Here is a 24,419-nt window from a genome sequence, read left to right as displayed (position 1 = left end):
TTCCTGACTGTTGTAAGTTTGTCCTGCAGCCTAAGACAAATTCTTTCTGATATCAGGGGCCGATTGCCCTAGAAAGAGGCTAGCCAATTGCCTCTGTTTGTTTTCTGAAGCCAGGTCCAAATTTTTGTCTGTTTGTTTTAGTTTTTTTCTCTTCACTGCATTTCAAAGTTGGTCCAAAGATTCAAAAATTCCATAGGGGTTTCTTTTGGACCTTGTTGGGACACATTCTCAATTCCCAGTTTAACCAGATTTTGGTATTTCCGGGGTGATTAGGGTCTCAGTGGGGGGGTCGGTTAGGGGAATGCAATCGTTGACAGTTCCCTGAGCGGTCCCATTGGCAATCTGAGCTCACACATGAACTCAGGTTGTTTTAAGAGTTAGCTGCTTTTCTGTTTCCACGACAACTCTCTCGGACCCATCATGGTCCCTCTGCCCCAGAAGGCTCACACCTGTGATTTAGAGATCTCAGCCTCAGGTTGAGGCGGAACTATTAGCATTCCTATAGCGTTCCTACATCCTCTTTCCCTGCTCATTCAGCTTCAAACAGCTCTGTTAAATACTACATGCCACACAACCTTTAACACCTTCAACAACCCTTTCAACACTTCCTTTATCTTTCTCCAGCCTGTACTTTTCTAATGCCAACACCAAAGGCTCAGTCAGGGGCCAGCTTAATTCCATACCTTTTCCCTCCACGATGCTGAAACAAAGTACCAGTATACAACATTTCATCCTATTTTCCTTCTCTCCTCAAAAACAACATTAATTGCAAGACACTGTTATAGTCGATTGATCCATAAAGTGGCCATTTAGTTTATATAGTGGCCACCATTGATTGCAATGCTTAGTGGAAGTCCTCTTGCTTTCTGTGCCCCCATTTCTAACAATATCCTTCCAATGTGCCAATATGCAGCCAAGGAAGCTTTCGTTTGGACGTCTTTCTTTTGGGTATTACCCATTTCCTTGATTTCCCATTCCCTTTTATTTATTTATATTAGTTACTGTCCCTCGTTTCAATTTCCACACAAACCTTTTTATTGCAGGTTTTTACTATCTTTTCCTAATCTTCTTCTCAAATGTCCCAGTTCTCTGGGATTAAACTCTTCTTTCCACATACAAACTTTACTATTTCAGATTATTAATGAGCCCCGTTCCAATCATAAATCCGCAGGACTTCGGAAAAACACCTGAAGCCCTCAGCCTTCCGTCTTCTAGACAAACAATAACACCTTTTCCACAAAAGTTACATTTCAACAAGACCGAATTTCAAGCCAGATGCTAATTTTTCTCATGCACTTTGTTAGTAAGCCCACACAAAATGAGGAGTCACTCCTGTGTATCCGTCAAGATGGGGGTTTAGAAGGTGTTGAGGCCTAAATAAATTCGCTCTCCCCCTTCTTACCAAATTCCCAGGGCTCAGGCCCGAACCACCAAAGAAGTGACTCTCCATTCTACCGCTTTGATAATCAGTCAGCCCCCCTCCCCCCACACTTGAGAAACTGACCAAACACCACCGCGAATATACCAAAACTTTTAAACTGTTACTTAGATAATGCTCCCACCTTCCTCCTTGTCAGACTCAAAACATTTAAGAACGAAATAGGATTACGAGATGCACCGCCGGGCCCGTATATTGGGCACCACCAATCAACACTTGGATAAAACAGCACTTCTTTTCGGTCTGTCCTGCACTTCGTTCGTCTCCGGCCGCTCCCCTCGCGGAGAATACGGAACCGCGGATCGGAACTCCACACTCGCTTCGCAGCAATGCTGCGTCTCACTCACACAGCACAATCCCGCAATCACACAGAGAGGCCCCTTGCACTTCTCGCTCATACCACAAGAATATATCACTTAAAACAATAACCAAACTTGTTTGGATCGCCTCCGGCCTTGTTCCTTGTGGAGTAATTCACTTCACAACAATACTTTGTCTCAAACACATACACAAATGCTTTCAACATGAGATACCCAGACATCCACAAATAAGACATACAATTATCAACACTCCAATTATTATCCCTCCAGCAGCTGCAAATATTACCCAGATAACCTTGTCACCGTTTTGAGAGGCCCGCTTACCCGTCTCCTGCTTCATATACAGTCATTAGCAGGTCCGTCCTGGCTCCCAAAACTGGGATGCAGCGGTAACCTTGCATTTGCTCGATCTACTCCCAAGATCGCTAGCGGCTGCTCTATCAGTCAGCAAATCCCCCTTGATTCTATCGGTCAGCAAATACCCCTTGACCACTCCATCGGTCACCAAATCTCCCGTGACCGCTCTATCGGACAGCCTGTAGGGTACCCTCCTCCCACATGGGGACTATGCCGCACGCCAGATGTCTCTGCGCGATTTACCAGCTGCCCCGGCCACGCGTACGACTTACAGGCCCTTCCTGTACTGTAAAACATACCGTTTGTCCGCAGCTTCAGGAGGTCCTTGTCTGCTCCCGCGGTGAGCGGCTGAGAGTGGAGGATCCTCCGAGGAAAATACTTGGGGTGCACCTAGGGGCATCCGCTCCACAGTCGATCCCGCAGCCGAGCAGAGCGTCTCCTGCCTGGCTCGCCAAACTGACTTGCGGAAAACGGACTCCACAGTCAGTAAGACTGTAAAGTAGGATTGCTCCTTGGCTCTTGTCCATCTGCAGGACCAGTTTCTACCAGTTTCTTAAGACAGGCTCACTCTCTTAGTAGGAGACTGACCTTGGTAAGGGGCCCCAGGCTTCTTGCTTTAGTTAATTTGCACAATGCGCCATAGTTAGCAAAGACACTAAGTAGCACCCTAGTTTAATGCCGTCAGCGCTCTCTCTCTACTTGATAAGATTCTCCTAACTCCCTCTCTCACTGGAGCCCACGCAGCCCTCCGTCCTGCCGAAGGACTTCACGGGGACTTCTGCCGGCTCCGGGTGCCCGCACACAGACAGAAATGGCTTTGAGAGAAAACAATTCAGGAGGACGAGAGCTCAGAGACTGCGGCCGGCTTCGGCCACCTTCCCCTCGCTTTCCCTCTCCATGTTCAAACCGAGCACTGTTCTGCCGTCGACCTTCGCTGCCTCTGCCCGCGGCGCTGGGCTTTCGCGTGTGCCCTTGCTCCTGTACATATTTTACCCTTCCTTTTGTAAGGCATGGTCCAGCAATTCGTGTCACTAAGGGATTTGAAGGGTTAACATTGAGGCCCGGGTCTAGGTGATAAGAGAACAAAGGGGTTTTTAGGGAAAACTGCTGACTACTGCACGGGATGTTGCTAGAGTTTCTGAAATCCGGCCCAGAGGCTACCAACTAGGGAGGAAGGGGGAGCTGAAGGACAACTGAAGGACAAAAGCCTGGGAGGAAGACAACCAGCCTTCAGCCCGAGCAACCCCCGAGAGACCACCAGAGACTGATACGCAGGCGCCCCTGGGAGGGTTTCGGATTCCGGAAACCAATTATAATAACCCTGCCTCTTCTAGAAGTAGTAATGAATATGTATTAGCCTGGGAGCATAAAAACCAGCCGCCTTACGTAACGGGTGTGCGTCCTGGTGGAGCAGAGACTCCCGGTGCACCCAGCGCTGTTTGCTTGCCTCTGTTCGTTCAATCAATTGTAACCCTTGATTGTAATCCTCTTTGGGACTCAGTCATTTATAACACTTTTTATGTTTGTATTTTATTTAAGGTTGTCTTGCCCCCCTCCCCCCCCCCCCAGCCTCGCTGCTTGCCAATAAAGCTGGTGCAGGGACACCTGCCTGCGACCATAGAGACGCGGTCCTCCCGGCCTGCTAGAGCGCCCCCCCGCGGTCCTCCAGCATCCCAGCGTCCCTTGCGCAGCCATGGCGTCCCGCGGGCAGGGCCAGAAGGTGCAGAAGGTGATGGTGCAGCCCATCGTAGCCTTCCTGCGGCCGGGGGGTGACGGGGGAGGGGTGGGGGGCGGCCCGGGCCTCAGGGGTCTCGGCCCGGGCCTTGAGGCCTTGTCCCGGGGCCCTGGGGCCTCGTTCCAGGGTTTGAGGCCTTGTCCTGAGGCCTTGTCCCGGGCCTGGAGCTCTTGTCCCCGTGCTGAGCCCTTACCGCAGCGCCCCAGAACCTCATCTTCCGCTACCTGCAGAAGGTGAGTAGCGCGGGGAGAGGACGGGGAGAGGATGGGGATTTGGGGGGGGTGGGGGGAGCGGGGAGGGTCCGGGGATCCCCCTTGCTGAGTTTTCGGCTCCCACCCGTTGCTCGGGGCAGGTTTGTGGGGAACGGAGAGCTGTGCGGCGTGCGGGTGGGTCCAAGGAGCTGCTGCGCAGCCCGGCGTTTCCCCCTCGTGTTAACGGGAGTGGGATCGTGCAGCCGGGCGTGCAGGAGTGTTCCCTGGTGAGTGGAGACGTCTTCAGCAAACGTGTAGTATTCACCCAATCATATAACGCTCTAAAATGTCAGAGTGTTAATTGAAACTGCCCCTGAGAGTTGCTCCTTGGAGTGTTTGGGAGCTCTAGCGGCTGTGGTTAGCGGGTATTTCTGAACACGCGAGAGAGAACAAAACTGCTCGCGGTGTTTGTGTTCCAATTTACTCTCCTCCTTCCTTCTGCAGAGGTCGAGGATCCAGGTGTGGCTTTACGAGCAAGTGAACATGCGGATAGAAGGCTGCATCATCGTATCAGCAGGACCCCGCGTTACGTCGTTAGTTTGTTTTCCCTCCTTCACAATCCTATTTTTTCTTGTCAAGAAAAACTAGCAGAAGGGAAAAAAAAATCGTACTTCTCTAACAATTAGTCTTCATTGTCCAGCCTGGGTCAGCAAAGCTGATGATGGTTTGTGTTGTTGCTGAAGTAATTGGCATCGTTGCTGATTTCTAGGGCTTTGACGAGTACATGAATTTGGTGCTGGCCGACGCAGAGGAGATTCACTCCAAGATAAAATCAAGGAAACAGCTGGGTGTGTCGTGTGTCTGTGCAACCCGAGTGACGCGCGGTCTGAAACCTGCGCGGGTGAGCCTTCTAGGTAGCAGCACTGAGAGGTACCAAAGGTGTGACGAGCCTTGATGTTGAAGTTCAGTGAGCAACTACTGGCTACATCTCTGTCCCTGATGATTTTTGAGCTGGTGATTTTGCTGAATGAAGGAGAATGTGTCCCTGCCTGAGACCAGTTCTGGTCTTTGAAACGTGTAATACCAGGCGGCCTGCACTGGCTGGAGGAGTCTGGTCACAGCTCCTTTCAGCTGCATCTAAAGCCGGTGGCCCTGGGCGATTGTCACGCTTGCTGTGATCTCTGAGTCAAAGCAGGGAGCCGCGGTAGCGGCAGTGTTTCTTTACCACCTGCTGGTGGACAGAAGCAACGATGTGTGCCCAGTGCTGGGGTTTTCAGCAGGGACAGCGTGCTGCTGGAACGGGGACGGTGGCTGGAGTGGGACTTGTGAGTGTGGGGCAGCTGGCAGGAACAGGACTCTGCGTGATGGGCAAAACCCTGCTCAACCACACGAAATACTTTCTGAAAGCACGAGATTATTCTCAGATTCTGGGCTCTCTCTAATCCCCTCTTTCCCTTCTCTGTGCTGCAGGCCGGACCATGTGAAAAGGGGACAACATCACTCTTCTACAGAGCGTTTCTGAGTAGAATTTGCCATCCTTAGCACAAAGGTGGCTGCCGTGCTGCGGAGTGACTGAGTGCCAGGGGAACGCGGCCCGCTGCTAGATAGGAAGTTATTTGTAACTGGGGCTGCATGCTGAGGTCAAAAGTCCTTCCTTTGTGGGAGCGAGTTTTTTGTAGCTTGAAACAATACGTGATGTATTTCACAAATACACATTTTTCACATTAACGGTAAATGTAAAAGACAAATCTGCTTGTTTTCAGTCTCTTCCTTCGTGAATGGAGAAGGAGGGGAAATATAGAAGCGTGGGCTTTTCTTTTTGCTGTGGATCTGATAAGTTTCGATAACGATATGTGCTTTCTTGAACATTACATCTGCATTATGTGGCCAGGCCGAATCGTTCAGGGCACGGAAGCCCCACATAGTCCTTGAGCTAGCAGGGTGCTAAGGAGGGTGTTGATTTTGCATCCAATTGCAGCCCTTTGTTGCTGCAGTGACAGGTTCCTCAGATTCTTTCTAAACAGGGTTTAACTTGTTGAGAATCTTTTTGGGAGTGTTTATTGTGGATCAATCAGTACAAGTATCCTAGTGGGCCCGTGAGGGATTTGGGGCTGTGGTGCAGTAACCCAGCGTTTACAAGTGTTACTGATAGGCATGCTTGTCAAATAACACCTCCAGATCAGAGAGTGAGAGCGGGCAGCTGGTTTGGATGAAATCTGTCACTTCTTGCTGCTTTGGACAGAGCCTGTAGATTAAACCCTTGTGCTGTTCAATAAGCTGGGGTAGTCAGATGTGTCGGTTGGGTTTTTATCATTGGATTTATTTTTTGTATCCGTTTGGAGATCTGTCTGTTCTATTTAAGTTTCCCCAAGAGAGCTGAGTTGCTTGGTGCATCGACCAAAGATAAGTTCCCTGGCTGACTTGGGACAACCAGTCCCCTCGTTTTTCTGATCACAAAAAACAAAAAGAAAGAAAAAAAAAAAAGGAAAAAAATGTTGACTGTAACTGTAACTCAGAAACTAAGATTCCCTGAATGGAGAGAAATGAATTTTGATGCACAGGCTGTGCTAGAAATCTGTTAATCAGCATTCAGTTTTTCAAAACTTCAGTTTGTGTCTCATCATCATGAAAAGTAATCAATTCACGGTGGGAGATCCTTTCCTGAAAGGGAAGGACAGAACTACGAGTCTTGCTGTGGGGCCTTCCCGGCGCAGTTGTGCCATTCCGAGAAGTAATACGTCAGGAGTGTCCCAGCAGCCGTTCCCAGGAAGAAAGCTTTGAGGGGCAGCATGACACACTTGATTGGCTAAAGCAGCTTCAGCCGTACAGCGTGCTGCCGGGATCGGTAATTCTAAGTTGTGTTCAAGTTGGTGAGTTCCTTTCAGCATGTAGTAAAGATGTAACGTGCCGATGTCGTTTGGGAACAGGAGGCATTCCGTGTCACCAGCAGTGGGCACATGGGAACGAAATAGTATCTTACGAGGTCCTCCACATCTGCCTTTCATTTTGTCCTTGGTTTGCCAGCTGGAGCTTTCAGGAGGTGAGGAAGGAGGCTGTCCCAGTCAGTAGTTGAGGTGTTGCAGGGTAGTTGTGATGCAGTGCTTGTAAAATTTACCTGCCCGCATCTCCTGTTACAGGCAGCCCCCCCTGGGCCCTGTGAGACGGGGAGCTGCTGCCCGGGGTCAGGCCCAAGGTCCCCTGTCAGGCCCAGGGCCGCCCTTCCCCTCGCCGTGCCCTTCCCTGCCGCTCCTCAGCCCTTGCTCAGGCCTTTTGGGCCGTCTGGCCGTGCGTCTGTCCATCCATCCGGCCGTCTGGCCGTCCATCTGGCCCTCTGTCCCTCCGTCCCACCGCCGTGCCCCGTCCCTGCCGTCTCCCTAGGGAAGCAAAGAGTCCCTGGGCTGCCTTCAGGGGGGAGGTTCTGCTGAGGAAATTAAAGCTCCCCCCTTAACGGGCGCCTTGCGAGTTCTTTTGAGTTCCAACCTTCTGCCTTCCTTTCGTAGCAGTGCCTCTGAGGGGTGCGCTGTAAGCTAGGCGTCGTCTGGCGCGCTGCTCCTCCGTTTCCCAAAGGAACTGCCTTCCGGATCTGACTAAGTCTGGATGCAGCGGTTGTCACCTTAATTTCTCCTTTAGTTTGCTGAAAACCAGCCGCTTGGGTGACCTTGGTGTTTGTTTCTTAAAACTTGGCTCGAGGAGGTCTCTGTTTCCTTATGCTGATGTTCACGATGAAAGTGCAGAAGGGATGCTTACTGTTGCCCGGGTCAGTACTGTTGCCAGGATGGGAATGTTTAGCCTACCGGCCCTCTGGTGCTGTTAGGCTGCACTCGGAGTGTGAGCTCTGGGCCTTATTTCGAAACTACGGCGTTATTTGAGTGTACAGAGCCGAGATATTCTGCGGATAGGTGATTCTCAAACCACGTCAGGACCACCGCTGTGGCGTGTGCTGGAGTCGGACGCGCGTTTGACTGATCAGGCGGAGCAGGTGAATTGAATTTGTTGCTGGATGGCGAGGTGTTCTGGGGGAAGAGCTAGTCTAAGGAAAACTTCCTCTTACTGCCCCTTCCCATCTCCAATGGCCACTGCCTGGGGAAATTGGTTCTTTCTGAGATTAACTACAACGTTACAGTGAGGATGAGGAATCATCATTACTCCCAGAGTTATTTGCTGCCACGCCGCAGCGTTGATTTCAGAGATTTTAAAAATAAAAAAAAAAAAGGAAAAAGAAAGGAAGTATGTATTCTTTTTTCACATACTCTCTTTTCTTTCCCCGAGAGTAAATGTTGTAGCTTCAGCAGTACCCTTCCTCTGGAAACGATTCCCAGTGCCTGCTCAGACACTGGGGAGGAAAATGACAGAGAGAGCAATGGAGGAGAGCCACCCGATATAAATAAAGGAAAAAAGGGGTTATGGATTAAGGGAAAGCCACTACAGAACAAATTGGTGCTATCTAAAAATTGGTTAAGGGTTTGGGACCTGCAGGTGCTGCCTACACGTGCGTGTGTTGCAGTCGTGCCTGTTGCCACTGCGCAAAATGGAGAGAGCTTCTTTGTCGAATGCAGCATGTTAAAGCATGCGCCATTGCCTGGAAGAAAAGCACGGCCTTCCCTCGTGTGGGACTTCTTCCCTATTGATCTGTGGTTTACCTGAAGGTTTACCATAACCTGCATATGTTTCAAAAAACAAAAAAAAAAGCAACACCAACACTAAAGAGTGGCAAGGCAGATGCTCATGTGGGGACTCTGACTCATGGGTGACATCACCAAGCAAAGCACTGTGAGCGCTTCGGGTCGGGGCTGCTGTGGCGAGCCTCGCAGGCGGGAGGGAGAGCGGGTACGGTTCGCCTCTGGCGGGTCTGTGTCAGCCCTCTGCCCCGGTGGCTTCGTTAGCAGTGAGAGTTTGACTGCTGTGTTCCCAGCTTTGGCTTCTGCACCGAGCGTGTGGCAGAGCCCGCAAGCTGCTTGCTCAGCTGGAAGAGGAAGAGGAGTGACCTCAACTGTGCCGAGGTAAAGCAGAACTGTTGAAAAGATTTGTCAAAGATGCGGGTTGTACCAGCGCAGCCGCTGCAGCTGCAGCAGGTCCTGGAGCATTGGAGAAGACAGAGAGGGCTTTCTTCGTGAAAAGAATGCTGTAAAAGTGTTTTCGTGCCGGAAAGTAGGACAAACGCCTCTGTTGTTTGGATATCCTCTATTGACCTGGCACACTGGCATTACAGCATACCTGGCACACTCTTTGTATCGTTTGTGAAAAAAAATAAAATAAAATAAATAAAAAAGTGTTTTAGTGAGGGCAGGCCAATGGTGAGTGGCAGGCGATGGTGCTGTTGGGAACGTGAAGTTCAGGAAGCACTTCTGGGTTTTTCTGCTCTTTCATGTGACTTTTTGCCCTGTGAAGGTGGTGTATTGAGCTCTTTTCTTAGCAACAACTAGGTTTCAAAGCAGTTACAGTTTAACATCTACATGCTTGGGCGTTATTAACACAGCATTGCATACTGAGCTGGTGCTTGGTAGGAGAAAACAGAAATCTTACCGGGGAAACTCTGGGAAACCTGGGAAACAGAAAACTTACCGGGGAAGTTAACTGGAAGTCTTTGAAGATCGATAACTTTGCTGAGGTTGTCCAGGTGGGTGAACTCGAAGACCCACAGTGACTGGCACATGCTATTTAATGCGTCATACTGCGTTCTGTAGAAGTTATTTGTAGCCATAGTTGATCATTGCCTTGCATGTATGATCAGGTGGGTTTTTAAGAAGTGACTCCATTTTCAGGCTTCCAGGTGTGCTCCAAGTCATATTATTGAGGACGTGGAAGAGAACGCTTGCTGACAAAGCTCCTGGCAGCTTTACAGAACTTTAATTTAATATTGTGTTAGTTCATGTAACAGCTGATTTCAAGGCATTGCTCTCCTCAAGAGACTAATTTGGTTAACAGAAGAAAGCTGGAAAAATGCTTGTTACTCATGATTTTTCACTTGTTGGTACTTTCTTTAGGGTTACTTTTAAAAAGAAGATTTCACTGATCACAAGCCAGTAGAAGACTTTCAACCCAAGCAAGGGTGAAGACAGCTCTCTCCAAGAGCAGAGGAAGTCCCTGTGGAGAGAACCCGAGCTTGTTATCAGAACTTGTCAGCATGTCTAAACAAGGAGACGATTGCTACTTCTATTTCTATTCTACCTGTACCAAGGTATGGCTGGGTTTCTTTTGCTTTGCTTTTCTTTTTTTTTTCCATTTTTTTCAGGAAGGGGTAGAGTAGGAGGAGGAGGCCCACTGGTCTTTGGTTAACTTGATAACCAGCTAGATTCTGAATTCAATGGTAGCAACCTGAGGCAGTAGCATGGAGGTTTTTGAGGCTGTACTATATTTTCCTTGTTGGTTTCCTTTTGGTTACAGGGAGACAACTGTTCCTTCCGCCACTGCGGAGCTGCTCTGGGGAACGAGACGGTCTGCACGCTGTGGCAGGAGGGTCGTTGTTTCAGGAATGTCTGCCGATTCAGACACATGGAAATTGATGTGAGTGCCTAAAGATGTGTTCTCAAAATAAATCAACAAAAGCATTTTTCAGTGCCGTAGGTGTGCTGCTTGTATTTTGCAGGATAGGTTCATTTGCTTTGAAATTACACTGGTTTCTGTTACCAGGAGAGGGGGTGGGAGGAAGGAGAGGGAAATAAAATCAATGCCTTAGGTATGTCGTAGCAAGATTTTCTTTTATTAGATGCCGACAGTATTTTCTGAACAGATGCAGAATAACCGCTAAATAGCCTGCTAAAACCTGCTGGAGCAGGGGGGTAATAAACAGGCTGTACTAGCCTCCTGAGAGCAGGCTTGAGAATGATCTATCAGGTCTCTTGTGTCCTGCAGTCCTTCAGATAATGCTGTTGTAGCTGCCTGGGGTAGGAAGCAGTGGGGCAAGTTAAAGGTGCAGAAGAACGAAGTCTCCAAGAAGTAGTTCTAGATAGAGTTAACCTAGGCAATTTAAGATGTTCTTTTTCCCTCTGAAGAATCCTAGTATAAGCCTAGGTGTATTAGTTTAACCCACCCTAAACTGCTGTCTGAGAGTGCCTGTCTTCTCAAACGGAATGATGACAAAGCTAAACGTGCATAGTGGTTACAGCTTATGCAAACTTTGTGAATATGCCCGGAAATACTCTACTTAAGTGACAAACTGACCTTTGGAATGATGTTTCAGCACTGTATTGGGACAGCCCTATCGCTGTCATGATCTGGAACTGTGCATCTCTTTGCAACCCTTAGGTGCATGTTATCACGAGCTTGTCTTTCTTTGTGTCTTCAGAAAAAGCGCAGTGAGATTCCGTGCTACTGGGAGAAGCAGCCAGTAGGCTGTCAGAAAGCCAACTGTGCTTTTCATCACACAAAGGGACGTTACATCGATGGAGTCTTCTTACCACCAAGCAAGAGTGAGTTTAGGTCCTTCTTCTTTAAGTACTGAAGAATTAATTTTGAGTATTACTTAGTGGGTGCCAATCCTGTAGGAGACATCAGGTAACCGTTCATCTGTGAGTGCAGGAAAAGGTGTGCAGTCCTAGGTGGTCAGCTAAACCGAGTGTCCTGCTGGTGTCCTGCTGGTATTTGTTTTCTGCTTTCATGCTCAGCTTCTCTCTGCTTTGTGTGATATTTGCCTTGCAGTTTGCTTTCTGTTGTTTCATCTTCTGCTGGGTGGTAGGGAGATGTGTTGTTGTTTGAAGGGAAGTCATTGTTCACGGTGTGAACAGTGATGGGATGGGCAAAAGGAGATGCTGAATTCATTGTCTGTGCGGGTTATCTGCCTTACCTACCATCTTCGTGCATTGTGGTCAAAGTTTTAAACTGCCATATTACTGATGCTCCTCCTCTTCCTCTAGCTCCACTGCCAAGTCCGCCTGAGTCCGCGGACGATGATTTGAAAGTGGCTCAGATGTCACTGCAGCAAAAGAAACTTTCTGTCCAGTCCAATCCCTCTCCATAGCTGGGTGATGAAAGTGGCAAACTCTGAAAATGTCCCAAGCCCTCCACACCCTCCAGTTGTAATCAATGCTGCAGATGATGATGAAGATGATGATGGTGAGCATGTTTTGGTTCTTGGAAGGAATTTGTGCTGTAAATGAATGTATAAATCACAGATGACCTGAGGTCTGACTAGCGATTGGGCAGGCAGTCTGGTCAGGTCACTGGTGGCTTTGTCTGGCAGTCAGTGGACAGAACCTGAAATGTTGGAGGAAAGCTTAGAACCACTCTTGGCTTTAGCTGGTCTGTTGTGTAAAGCTCTATGTGAAACTAGGAAGGAAACTCCTTTTTTTTCTGTCTCTCTGAAGAGTAATATGTTGTGTAGTAGTTAAAGCTGCAGAGAGAACCTAGAGTCCCAGATGTTTTGTCCTAGGGTAGTCCACTTACGAGTTCATCAGGTCAGTGTAGCTGTATTAAAAAAAAAAAAAAAAAAAAGCTTTTTCATATGAACCATGGACTGAAGTGTCATTGCATGAGCTACGTAATCACGAACAGTCTGGTCTATGCATAACTGAATAGATTTTTCCCCTTCAGACCAGCTTTGTGAGGAAGGAGAAGAAAGTAAAACTCCCGTCCAGCAACCAGCTGAGGAAGGCCAAAATGGATTACGGATGATTTCCACTCGGAAAGCCAGTGCTACTACTGCTAAACAAGGTATTCCGGCACCTGTAGTAGGATAAATCGGAAGGAGAACTTGACAATTAACTCGAAAGCAGTGTGGCGTAAAAACACAACAGAATGTAGGGGTGCTGAATGGAGTCGGTTATTTCCATGATCTCATTTCTACCTAATAGCATCATGTGCCCATTGGGTCAGAAAGGTGAACGCCTTTTCTTTACTTTTGGAGAACAAAACAGGGCCACAGCATGGAGTTGAAATGGCTGCACGTGCAGCCTTGCAACCACTGTTGAAAGCCATCTCTAACGCTAGAGGGATCTAATATCATGTAAACGGATTAAAATTAAACTACAATTTTTACCCTGAAGGGTGAAAGGAGGGGCAAAATGCCATTCATTCTATGGTTCTTCCACTTGTGAGGAGTGTTGACAGGGTTTATTCTAAATGCTTCTGAAAGTTGCTGAGCACTAAGAAGCCTGAGGATCTGTGGTCCTCAGTGAGCGCCTCTAAGCCTTAGTCTCATTAATTGTTTTTGTTTTCAGAGGACGGTCTGAATTTTGGCATAAAAACACTTGAAGAAATCAAATGGCAGAAAATGAAGGAAAAAACTAAGAGACACGGTGGTGAGTTAATATTCCCTACTTTCTTACCCTGTTCACCTTCATCCCGGTTGATGTTCTTTTTTTAAAAAAAAAAAAATTCTTCCAGTAATACCGGGTAGCTGGCTATGCTTTGGTGAATACAACTATTTGCCAAAGAAGTGAAATTTTATTGGCTTCGGAATGGCAGGTGATGGTGGCTGGGAGCTGCTTGAGGGATAGACTTCCATTTTTAGCTGGGGGCATCGAGCAACCTGATTCTCAGCCAGCTGGTATTCTAGATGGGAAGTCCAAGGGCAACCAGAGGCAAATTAGTCACCTCTCTTATTTACATGCTCTGGTCACTGTACGTTTGACAGTAATGAATAATTAAAGTTTTTTGTTCTTTGTGATAGTTTTTTATGTTTGGTAAACTTCCTTCTGTTTTGCTTGCTCTGAACAGAAGGTCCTTCAAGATCTTCTCTTCCTCCCGTCGACTCTATGATTTTTCCTGCTCCGGAAAAGGAAAATGTCCGGACACTGGTGAGAACTGTGACACTGTCTACAGAGGAAGGTAATAATTAATGCTTTTGTTTTGATTTCATTACTCCTAAACTGGAAGGTTAAGCAAGAATGAAGACAATTCCCCCATGTTAGCCTGCTGGTGCTGCCTTCTTCTGTTGAAAACATGCTTTTATGCTGAAAGTCCCTGGTTGTACTGGAAAGCTTTGGTGCTCAGGTTAAGTGCAGCAGCAGGAGAAAGAAAAACAAAGAGGGGGATAACTGAAAAACAGAAGAGTAACGAGAAGAAAGAGCCCTAGAAGACAGTGCTATGTAAGAAGCAATTTCTGAAGCTTTAAAGAGGCTGACAGTGGCAGGTGTGGACAGGAGTGTGATAGGAGTCTGTGTATAAATGCTATTGTTTAGAGTTGTGCAAATTCCTTTTAACGGGAAAGAAGTGAAGAAGTACTTTTACTCATAGACATTCACCTTAGGAAGGAATATTTCTCAGCATTTGTACCTAATAATATTCTGCTTGCTTATGCAGCTTTGTTCTGCACAAAGTATAGCTGTCAAGCAGACTCAGATTCATTCTCTACTATCTCAGCTGGAATTTGAAGCAAACACTGAGACTATTAATACTTTTTCTAAGTTAATCATAGTTGAAAGATGAGTTTGTGTGGTTTAGCTGTCAAAACAGTGTCTTACTGGGTTTTTTTGGACATGGGCTAACAGTATAATATTTCTAATGGCTACTGGTTTCTATGAAATAGAAAAATTTTACTTTTGTTTTAGGGGAGGAACCTGTGGTTCGACTAGATCTCGCTGAGAAACAAGGAAAACGGAAAGCCTCCGTGGGTAAGAACTCTTTATGAGCTGTTATTTAGGTGCCGCCTTCTATATAGGACTGCATTAAAGAGTCTTTTTGACGTATGAGAGGAAAATGCATTGCAGTGGAGATCTGCGTTGACTGCAGAAATGGCAAAAAAAAAAAAAAAAAAACATTTAGCAGTTGAAAGGCAATTTTGTGAAAATATGCTTGAAAAATAGAAGCTTGTGGTTGACTGTTCTCAAATCTTCCTGCAAAGAAATGTTCTTAAAATATTCCTGTTTTTCTCTGTCTGAAGCTGATGTAAGCGCCCTTCCAGTGAAGCGCAGCCTTGCTGAAAGGCTGGGGAAGAAGGTGGAGGTTCCGCGAAATGCTGACAAAGCACCAAAGAGAGGTACAGCTCCTAAACAGGCATCTGGATTTGATTCCCGGGTTTTGTATTCAGGCTTTCTGTTTGTCCTTTTCCTGTGATGTTTCTTTTTGCATGGTGGCTGAGGTCTTAATCACTGGGATTCAAAGTTACCTTTCCTGTCTTGTTTTCAAATGTGAACACAAAGTTGACGTTTATGCAGCCTCCCTAATTTGTTCTTTTTCTGTTTTGCAGTTCAAGTTGCCAAGTCTGTGAAGGAGAGACTAGGATTACCTTTTCAACAGACTAGTACTGCGAAAGGTAACAACTGGCTATTGAATATACTTTCTCCTTCTTCCTTCCCGTGAACTTAGACCGTTTTCATACAGCCCTAAAAATTAATTGAAATGAAAACAAAGACCTGATTCCTCTTGCTTGAGTGCTGAAGCTCTTCTGACAGCCGCTATCAGAAATGTGGCTCTAGGTGTGTGTTTATTTTCCACTTGTGCCTTGTCGAGGTTTTAAGCTGCTTCTGTGAACCATCGTGTACAATTAGAATAGAACCACTGCCAGGAGCAGGAATTGGAAATGCAGTCTGAAAAAGTAATAAAGTAAACTAGCATTTCTGTGTAGCAACTCTGTCTGGATAGGGCTGGTCTTCAAAATACAACAAGTGGCTCAGAAGAGGAGGAGAATGTTAGGCTATTGTCCTAAGATGCGTTATTGGGAACGCTCAGGATTAGTTTTCCTTAGTACTGTGACAAATTTTGGAGACTTGAAATATTGTTGGACTCTCTTGAAATGTTGGTGCTTCTCATTTCTTGATGACAGGGAAGGCTGCTAAGCCAAAGGGAGAGATCCATGTGAAAACACTGGAGGAAATCCGTCGTGAGAGAGCTCTTCAGAGCCGAGAAACTCAAGCCAAAGCCCAGGCTGAATGGCATGGTAAAACCAAAGATCCCAGCGCAGGGGCAAAAATTCAGGGTGAGCCCAAGAAGCAGCAGAGTGTGCTCACTCTGTGCGGGCCCAGCAAAGTGCAGTCGAAGGAGCCGGCAGGTAAAGGCAAGGCAGAAGGAGAAGTGCATGTTAAAACCTTGGAAGAACTAAAGCGCGAGAAAGCTCTGCGGATGCAGCAGAGTGGAGGAAATGTGCCAGCTCCCCCAGCACAAGCTGGACCTGCCCCAGCAGGGCAGAAATGCTTAGGGAACACAAAGCTAACAGGTAATCAGATGCTTGAATACCTGCCCCGGTGAGGTGCTTCCCATATTGAGCAAGTTCCGTTTGCTCAGGATCTGCCTCGCTTTTTCCTTCAATGCAGAGGATAAAAGAGTTGAAGGCTACAAAGTTCAAAGGCAAGGAAGGGCCAGAATATGCAACCATGTCTGTTTTCATTAATTACGTGATGGTGTTCTGCATTTCCCGCTAGGAAATTAACTCATTGAGGGGCTTTTTAGTCTAATTTTGGTATTCTGTTTTTTTCTGCCATCTGCTTATGGTATGGAGTCCTCCCTGTGTTGAGTTCAAGTTCACCTTCCTCTTTGGCATGTGTTGCTTAACTTGACACGTGTATGTGTTTGTAAAGCGTGCCTCAACGTCTTAATGTGGGGGGCCAGTTTCTGTCCAAAATGACAGAGGATCAAAGGCCTCGTTGTTAAGATGATATCAACTTTGTAAAATGAGATTGTGTGTGGGAGCTAAGGAGGGCTTAAAGGCTGCACGGATTGCACATTGTAGCCTTTCTCTCGGTCTCATGGGACACGAGGAAATAAACAGACAAAGAAAACAAGGACCCAGAGCAAGACTGTATCAGTTCTCTCTTCCTTTTACTCTAGCCAACTTTAACATGGTTGCGAAGCCTTGGGATGGGAAAGTCGCTTCCCCCAAGAAGAAGGCACTGAAACGTGAGGCACCTGGGAGTTTTCCCTCTGCTGGAGCAGCTGTGAAACCCCAGACTGCCTTTGATGCTGACACCATGGGACCTCCAGCCAAAAAAGCAGCTATGGTAAGGACAGGGGCTAATGCAGAAATGGATCCCTTGTAAAGTTTATACCCTCCTCTAGGAGAAAAGATGGCAAACTCCAATGTTCTACAGGCCTTCTGTTTCCTTTGAAATCCAGTAGCTGCCTACAGACTTCTTGTAGTACCCTTCCATATTTATTAGATTAATGGCACTATTTACTTAGTACTGTGTGATTCTGTGATTTCTCTGGTGTGGAGGATTTTGTCCATTAATGCTGTGTTCTTAAAAGACACAAGATCATTAGTAACCTCCAAGTGAATAGTAACTTTCTTCAGGAGCACCTTGGTTTTGTATTTTGGCTAAGGCTCCGCGCTGCCAGAGGAGAAGCAGCATGGAGGAAAAAGCTATTAAGGAATCTTTTACCCATGGGTCATAAATACTGTTTTGCTGCTTTCTAGGCTGTTCCAGCCGTGCTGGAGCACGTCCCAGCCACCAGACTTGAAGAAAATCCCCAAAACAGGTGATGACCACAACTTGTTCTTTTTCTTAATCGGTGTATATCCCCAGTGAAACCTAAGTTCTGTCACATGTGGGGAAAAAACGAGGGTTCTGAGATAATTAAAGCCCAAATCCATCAGAGGAATAAGTCCCGTGAAATCACTTTCTAGCAGCTAGCAGGAATGCTTAATTAGACTTACTTTCTTTAAATGCTGCAAGTCGCTACAGCTTTCCAGTGACTTCTTGGTCTGTCTGAATACCTAAATGAGGATGGCGTGAAGTTCTTCTACTTCTTGTGAGGTGATAAATGATGAGTAGTGTCCTCTGCCTTTTGGTCCTCCAGAATGCCACCTGAACAAACCTACAAGGTGACAAGACTGCAGGGAGAGCAGAGGGAAGTGACGGATGCAGATCAGCTTCCTGTACTGGGGAGCAAACTCTGCTGAGTGTGCCATGGGAAAAATGACCAACTTAGTAACCAGATATTTGCAGATGGAGACTTCTTAACATTTTTACAGGAAAATTAATAAAGGTGGCAAAGTGGCTCTTGCTACAAAAATTGAACCATCTTTGCTAGACTGCGGGTGCTCTGGCTTCACAGACAAAGCCCCAAACTGAGAAATGTACCTGCTAATATATTGGGCTCTAAATGTAGGCCTGGGTTAATTGAAGAACAATCCCTGTGTAAGATTGAAGTGCAGGAGGGGTTGGCTACGGTTTTAAGAGCCGGTTTGCAGAAAAGGGATTTCCCGTTAAGAAATGGCCTATACTGCTTGTTCTCTTCCTTGCTCTCCCAAGACCTGCAGCACATCTTGGAAGCCAGGCAGAATCTGTGGAGCCCATGGAGTTGTCAAGCTCGACTTCAGCTTCTTCCCAGCTAGAAGAAGCAAGGACACGCCGGCTGAGTTCCCCGGGCAACGCGCCCTTATCTGCGGACGAGGATTTTGAGATGCTCCTTTGGGAACTCTCAGACGGCATCCTGGAAGCCGAACTCGACTTGGAGCCAGGGAAGGCTGAGGATGACCTCCTCCTTGAACTTTCCAAGATGATTGACGATTGAACTGCAGAGTCCTAGGGTATATTTAAAAAAAATAAATAAATTAAAACTCTTCTTCTTGTTGGATACCCCGAGGTGATCCTTTTTCTACCTGAGGCTTTGCAATGAGACTTAAAGCACAGTTTGAACTGGTAGAAATTGGCAGGAGCTGCACTCAGTTGTCCTAAGTTTCCCTGCTGGTCAGAGTTAAGGTCTTGTGCATCCGTTCTGTAACTATAGGTGGCTACCTTGGATATCAAGAGGACAAAGCACTTGTTTCTTTTGGCACAGAAAGATGTGCATCGGCACGCTGTGGTGGCTGTGAATTGACGTAGTGACTGAGCGATGCTCTGAAGGCTTAAACGTAAAGCTTCTTCCTTCCTCCCCCCTTGGCACAACTCGATGTTGGGCACATTGTGAAGCTTCGGTGTTCTGATTTCTCGGCCAGTTGATACCCAAATCCCGGAGTGACTCTGTCAACTCGTGGCTTTTATTTGTGTATGCCATTGTTTTGACTGTAATCTTTTCAGGTGATGAAGCTGTAGGGGCAGGAGGGAGCAGAATAATTATTCTAGCGTTGTGGACCAAACATGCTGCCAGGAGTGGTGGGGGGAGGGGGGTCAGCCCACCCAGCCTTACTTTCAATGATCAGGGATGATAATCAGCGTCAATCAAATGCCATCAGCGTCGCACTTGGGCGTGGGCACTGACCTGGAACAGTCCTTCCCACTGTGGTTTCAAGGTCTTCTCTGCAAGAGACTTTACATACGCATAATCTCCAGGTTGTATATTGTGCACTGGTCCATCTAACCCTCTACCCCAAGTCCCACTCACATGCTGTCCAATTTCATCGAGCCGTTTACCTAAGGCCACCATACAGGAGGTCATAATTTCATCCCCAGCTTGCATGGATATCCCTCTTTGTACTCCATAGGGTCGTCCAGATAAGATTTCAAAGGGGCTTAACCCTTCCTTTGCCCTTGGTATACGCAAAAGGGCTAAAGGAAGAGACTGAGGCCAGACCAAATTTGCATCTTGTCCCAGTTTCACAATTTGCTGTTTGATTAAGTGGTTCATTTTTTCTACTTGGCCACTCGACTGAGGGCGATACGAAGTTGCCAGTCCGTACCCAAATGGCGGCTAATTTCTTGTACCACTCTTGAGAGAAAGTGTTTTAGGGGAGTTTTAGGTTGGATGTTAGGAAGTACTTCTTTACCGAAAGGGTTATTAAGCATTGGAATGGGCTGCCCAGGGAGGTGGTGGAGTCACCATCCCTGGAGGTCTTTAAAAGACGTTTAGATGTAGAGCTTAGTGATATGGTTTAGTGGAGTACTTAGTGTTAGGTCGGAGGTTGGACTCGATGATCTTGAGGTCTCTTCCAACCTAGAAATCTGTGTCTGTGTCTGTGTCTGTGTGGTCCCCCGTCAGAGGATATAGTTGCTGGCACTCCAAAACCTGGTATTATTTCTTGTATCTTAATTACCTCCCGAGCCTTGGCTGTTCTAGTTGGGAATGCTTCTGGACATCCTGAAAAGGTGTCAGTTAATACCGATAAATACTGATACCCCCCTTTTCTTGGGAGTTCAAAAAAAATAATTTGCCACTGTTTGGAGCTTGATTACTTTTGTACCTGTCTAACAATGGTATAGAAATTAGGCCCTATCCATTTTCTATTTAAAAACTCTTATACTACTTCAGCTCCCCAGCATGCTTTAGTATGTTCTACAATTACCATTCAATTTAATATGGTATCACAATTCTCCCATCATTTATTTACGTTAAACCTGCAGGTAACATTTTCCATTTACATCTTAGAATATTCTACTTCATTTTCTAAAGCTTTTGTTAATGCCTGATTTTCTGTTCTTGGTACGGGTGCCAAAATTTGACTCTCAGGTGCCCGTTCTGCCACCCCTTTGGCTCCTGCATGAGCCAATCTATTTCCCTCTTCAATATCAGTAGCCCCTAGTTGATGTCCTTTAATGTCAACTTTAGTAGGCAGGTATACTGCTTGGAGTAATTTCAGTACCTCTTCTGCATGTTTAATTGAGGAAGATAAAAGTCCTCTCTCTCCTTCCAAATTGCCCTGTGTGCATGCACCACACCAAAGGCATATTTCAAATCTGTCCAAATGTTTGCCAGCTCAAAAGCTCTTATCAAGGCGATGATATCCACCTTTTGGGCTGATGTTTGTTACCGCATATCCTGTGAGGCGAAGTCCCTGGCGGACGAAGCTGCTGCCATCTCTATACCAATCCTCCGCATCTTCTAGGGGTGTATCAGAGGTTGGACTAGATGATCTTGGAGGTCTCTTCCAACCTAGACGATTCTGTGATTCTGTGATCCTTTAGGTCTGGTCAGCTGGAGTATACGGTGCCCACGGTCTTGATGCAATCATGAATGGGTAATCTGGAAACTCTGTTACTAAGGAAAGAGGCTGGGTTCACAGTATTAGTGCCAAAAAAAATTAGTAAACTAATAGTCCATTATACACATTCCTTTTCTTCTTCGTATTGCAACAGTGTCCCCTTTTCCCGAAGGGGACTTTCAAGCTTCAAGATCACAGGCTAGTTGTTTCCCGAATATGGTGGGGCTATTCTTGAACCCCTGTGGTAACACTGTCCAAGTAAGCTGAGTTTTCCGTCCTCTATGAGGATTTTTCCCATTCAAAGGCAAAGAGTTTCTGGCTTTCAGTTGCCACGGGCAGGCAGAAAAAGGCACCCTTTAAATCTAGTACCATGAACCAAACTTGACTGTTTTTCTCAGTTTGTAATTCCAATCATTTTTCCCAATTTAAATTTCAAGCATTGAAAAAAAAAAAAAAAAACACCTTTTCCCGTTGGCCAGTTGCTCCTATTACATTTACAGACTAATTAACACAGAGAAAGAAGCTCCCGTAACCAACAAAAATTCAAGCCTCTGTCTTCGTTTCCTAGCTTTATTTCAACTGGTGGACCTGCTAGGGTAGATGCCCCAGGTCCCCGTCATTCCTGACTGTTGTAAGTTTGTCCTGCAGCCTAAGACAAATTCTTTCTGATATCAGGGGCCGATTGCCCTAGAAAGAGGCTAGCCAATTGCCTCTGTTTGTTTTCTGAAGCCAGGTCCAAATTTTTGTCTGTTTGTTTTAGTTTTTTTCTCTTCACTGCATTTCAAAGTTGGTCCAAAGATTCAAAAATTCCATAGGGGTTTCTTTTGGACCTTGTTGGGACACATTCTCAATTCCCAGTTTAACCAGATTTTGGTATTTCCGGGGTGATTAGGGTCTCAGTGGGGGGGTCGGTTAGGGGAATGCAATCGTTGACAGTTCCCTGAGCGGTCCCATTGGCAATCTGAGCTCACACATGAACTCAGGTTGTTTTAAGAGTTAGCTGCTTTTCTGTTTCCACGACAACTCTCTCGGACCCATCATGGTCCCTCTGCCCAGAAGGCTCACACCTGTGATTTAGAGATCTCAGCCTCAGGTTGAGGCGGAACTATTAGCATTCCTATAGCATTCCTACATCCTCTTTCCCTGCTCATTCAGCTTCAAACAGCTCTGTTAAATACTACATGCCACACAACCTTTAACACCTTCAACAACCCTTTCAACACTTCCTTTATCTTTCTCCAGCCTGTACTTTTCTAATGCCAACACCAAAGGCTCAGTCAGGGGCCAGCTTAATTCCATACCTTTTCCCTCCACGATGCTGAAACAAAGTACCAGTATACAACATTTCATCCTATTTTCCTTCTCTCCTCAAAAACAACATTAATTGCAAGACACTGTTATAGTCGATTGATCCATAAAGCGGCCATTTAGTTTATATAGTGGCCACCATTGATTGCAATGCTTAGTGGAAGTCCTCTTGCTTTCTGTGCCCCCATTTCTAACAATATCCTTCCAATGTGCCAATATGCAGCCAAGGAAGCTTTCGTTTGGACGTCTTTCTTTTGGGTATTACCCATTTCCTTGATTTCCCATTCCCTTTTATTTATTTATATTAGTTACTGTCCCTCGTTTCAATTTCCACACAAACCTTTTTATTGCAGGTTTTTACTATCTTTTCCTAATCTTCTTCTCAAATGTCCCAGTTCTCTGGGATTAAACTCTTCTTTCCACATACAAACTTTACTATTTCAGATTATTAATGAGCCCCGTTCCAATCATAAATCCGCAGGACTTCGGAAAAACACCTGAAGCCCTCAGCCTTCCGTCTTCTAGACAAACAATAACACCTTTTCCACAAAAGTTACATTTCAACAAGACCGAATTTCAAGCCAGATGCTAATTTTTCTCATGCACTTTGTTAGTAAGCCCACACAAAATGAGGAGTCACTCCTGTGTATCCGTCAAGATGGGGGTTTAGAAGGTGTTGAGGCCTAAATAAATTCGCTCTCCCCCTTCTTACCAAATTCCCAGGGCTCAGGCCCGAACCACCAAAGAAGTGACTCTCCATTCTACCGCTTTGATAATCAGTCAGCCCCCCTCCCCCCACACTTGAGAAACTGACCAAACACCACCGCGAATATACCAAAACTTTTAAACTGTTACTTAGATAATGCTCCCACCTTCCTCCTTGTCAGACTCAAAACATTTAAGAACGAAATAGGATTACGAGATGCACCGCCGGGCCCGTATATTGGGCACCACCAATCAACACTTGGATAAAACAGCACTTCTTTTCGGTCTGTCCTGCACTTCGTTCGTCTCCGGCCGCTCCCCTCGTGGAGAATACAGAACCGCGGATCGGAACTCCACACTCGCTTCGCAGCAATGCTGCGTCTCACTCACACAGCACAATCCCGCAATCACACAGAGAGGCCCCTTGCACTTCTCGCTCATACCACAAGAATATATCACTTAAAACAATAACCAAACTTGTTTGGATCGCCTCCGGCCTTGTTCCTTGTGGAGTAATTCACTTCACAACAATACTTTGTCTCAAACACATACACAAATGCTTTCAACATGAGATACCCAGACATCCACAAATAAGACATACAATTATCAACACTCCAATTATTATCCCTCCAGCAGCTGCAAATATTACCCAGATAACCTTGTCACCGTTTTGAGAGGCCCGCTTACCCGTCTCCTGCTTCATATACAGTCATTAGCAGGTCCGTCCTGGCTCCCAAAACTGGGATGCAGCGGTAACCTTGCATTTGCTCGATCTACTCCCAAGATCGCTAGCGGCTGCTCTATCAGTCAGCAAATCCCCCTTGATTCTATCGGTCAGCAAATACCCCTTGACCACTCCATCGGTCACCAAATCTCCTGTGACCGCTCTATCGGACAGCCTGTAGGGTACCCTCCCCCCACATGGGGACTATGCCGCACGCCAGATGTCTCTGCGCGATTTACCAGCTGCCCCGGCCACGCGTACGACTTACAGGCCCTTCCTGTACTGTAAAACATACCGTTTGTCCGCAGCTTCAGGAGGTCCTTGTCTGCTCCCGCGGTGAGCGGCTGAGAGTGGAGGATCCTCCGAGGAAAATACTTGGGGTGCACCTAGGGGCATCCGCTCCACAGTCGATCCCGCAGCCGAGCAGAGCGTCTCCTGCCTGGCTCGCCAAACTGACTTGCGGAAAACGGACTCCACAGTCAGTAAGACTGTAAAGTAGGATTGCTCCTTGGCTCTTGTCCATCTGCAGGACCAGTTTCTACCAGTTTCTTAAGACAGGCTCACTCTCTTAGTAGGAGACTGACCTTGGTAAGGGGCCCCAGGCTTCTTGCTTTAGTTAATTTGCACAATGCGCCATAGTTAGCAAAGACACTAAGTAGCACCCTAGTTTAATGCCATCAGCGCTCTCTCTCTACTTGATAAGATTCTCCTAACTCCCTCTCTCACTGGAGCCCACGCAGCCCTCCGTCCTGCCGAAGGACTTCACGGGGACTTCTGCCGGCTCCGGGTGCCCGCACACAGACAGAAATGGCTTTGAGAGAAAACAATTCAGGAGGACGAGAGCTCAGAGACTGCGGCCGGCTTCGGCCACCTTCCCCTCGCTTTCCCTCTCCGTGTTCAAACCGAGCA

At 46.7% G+C, this 24,419-nt stretch overlaps 1 protein-coding gene and 1 pseudogene across 1 annotated transcript; both read left to right on the top strand.

Annotated features, from left to right (window-relative positions):
* Positions 1–3,808: 3,808 nt before the first annotated feature.
* Positions 3,809–5,525, top strand: LOC118261361 (small nuclear ribonucleoprotein E-like). Its single transcript, XM_035572183.1, has 5 exons — positions 3,809–3,862; positions 4,057–4,083; positions 4,546–4,608; positions 4,811–4,889; positions 5,512–5,525. The coding sequence occupies exons 1-5, from the start codon at positions 3,809–3,811 to the stop codon at positions 5,523–5,525; spliced, it is 237 nt and encodes a 78-aa protein (XP_035428076.1).
* A 4,640-nt stretch (positions 5,526–10,165) lies between these two features.
* LOC118261364 (zinc finger CCCH domain-containing protein 11A-like) lies at positions 10,166–18,429 on the top strand (annotated as a pseudogene).
* Positions 18,430–24,419: the final 5,990 nt, after the last annotated feature.

The sequence above is a fragment of the Cygnus atratus genome, unplaced genomic scaffold (genome assembly GCF_013377495.2).
Source record: "Cygnus atratus isolate AKBS03 ecotype Queensland, Australia unplaced genomic scaffold, CAtr_DNAZoo_HiC_assembly HiC_scaffold_72, whole genome shotgun sequence".
Lineage (NCBI taxonomy): Eukaryota > Metazoa > Chordata > Aves > Anseriformes > Anatidae > Cygnus > Cygnus atratus.
This window is presented reverse-complemented; position numbering and strand designations above follow the sequence as displayed.

Bases quoted from the DNA above. Each gene is read 5' to 3' on its own strand.
- LOC118261361 (XM_035572183.1), top strand. From the start codon at position 3,809: ATGGCGTCCCGCGGGCAGGGCCAGAAGGTGCAGAAGGTGATGGTGCAG. The intron at 3,863-4,056 runs GTAGCCTTCCTG...GCAGCGCCCCAG, and splicing joins AGGTGATGGTGCAGCCCATC to AACCTCATCTTCCGCTACCT. The intron at 4,609-4,810 runs GTATCAGCAGGA...GCTGATTTCTAG, and splicing joins GGATAGAAGGCTGCATCATC to GGCTTTGACGAGTACATGAA.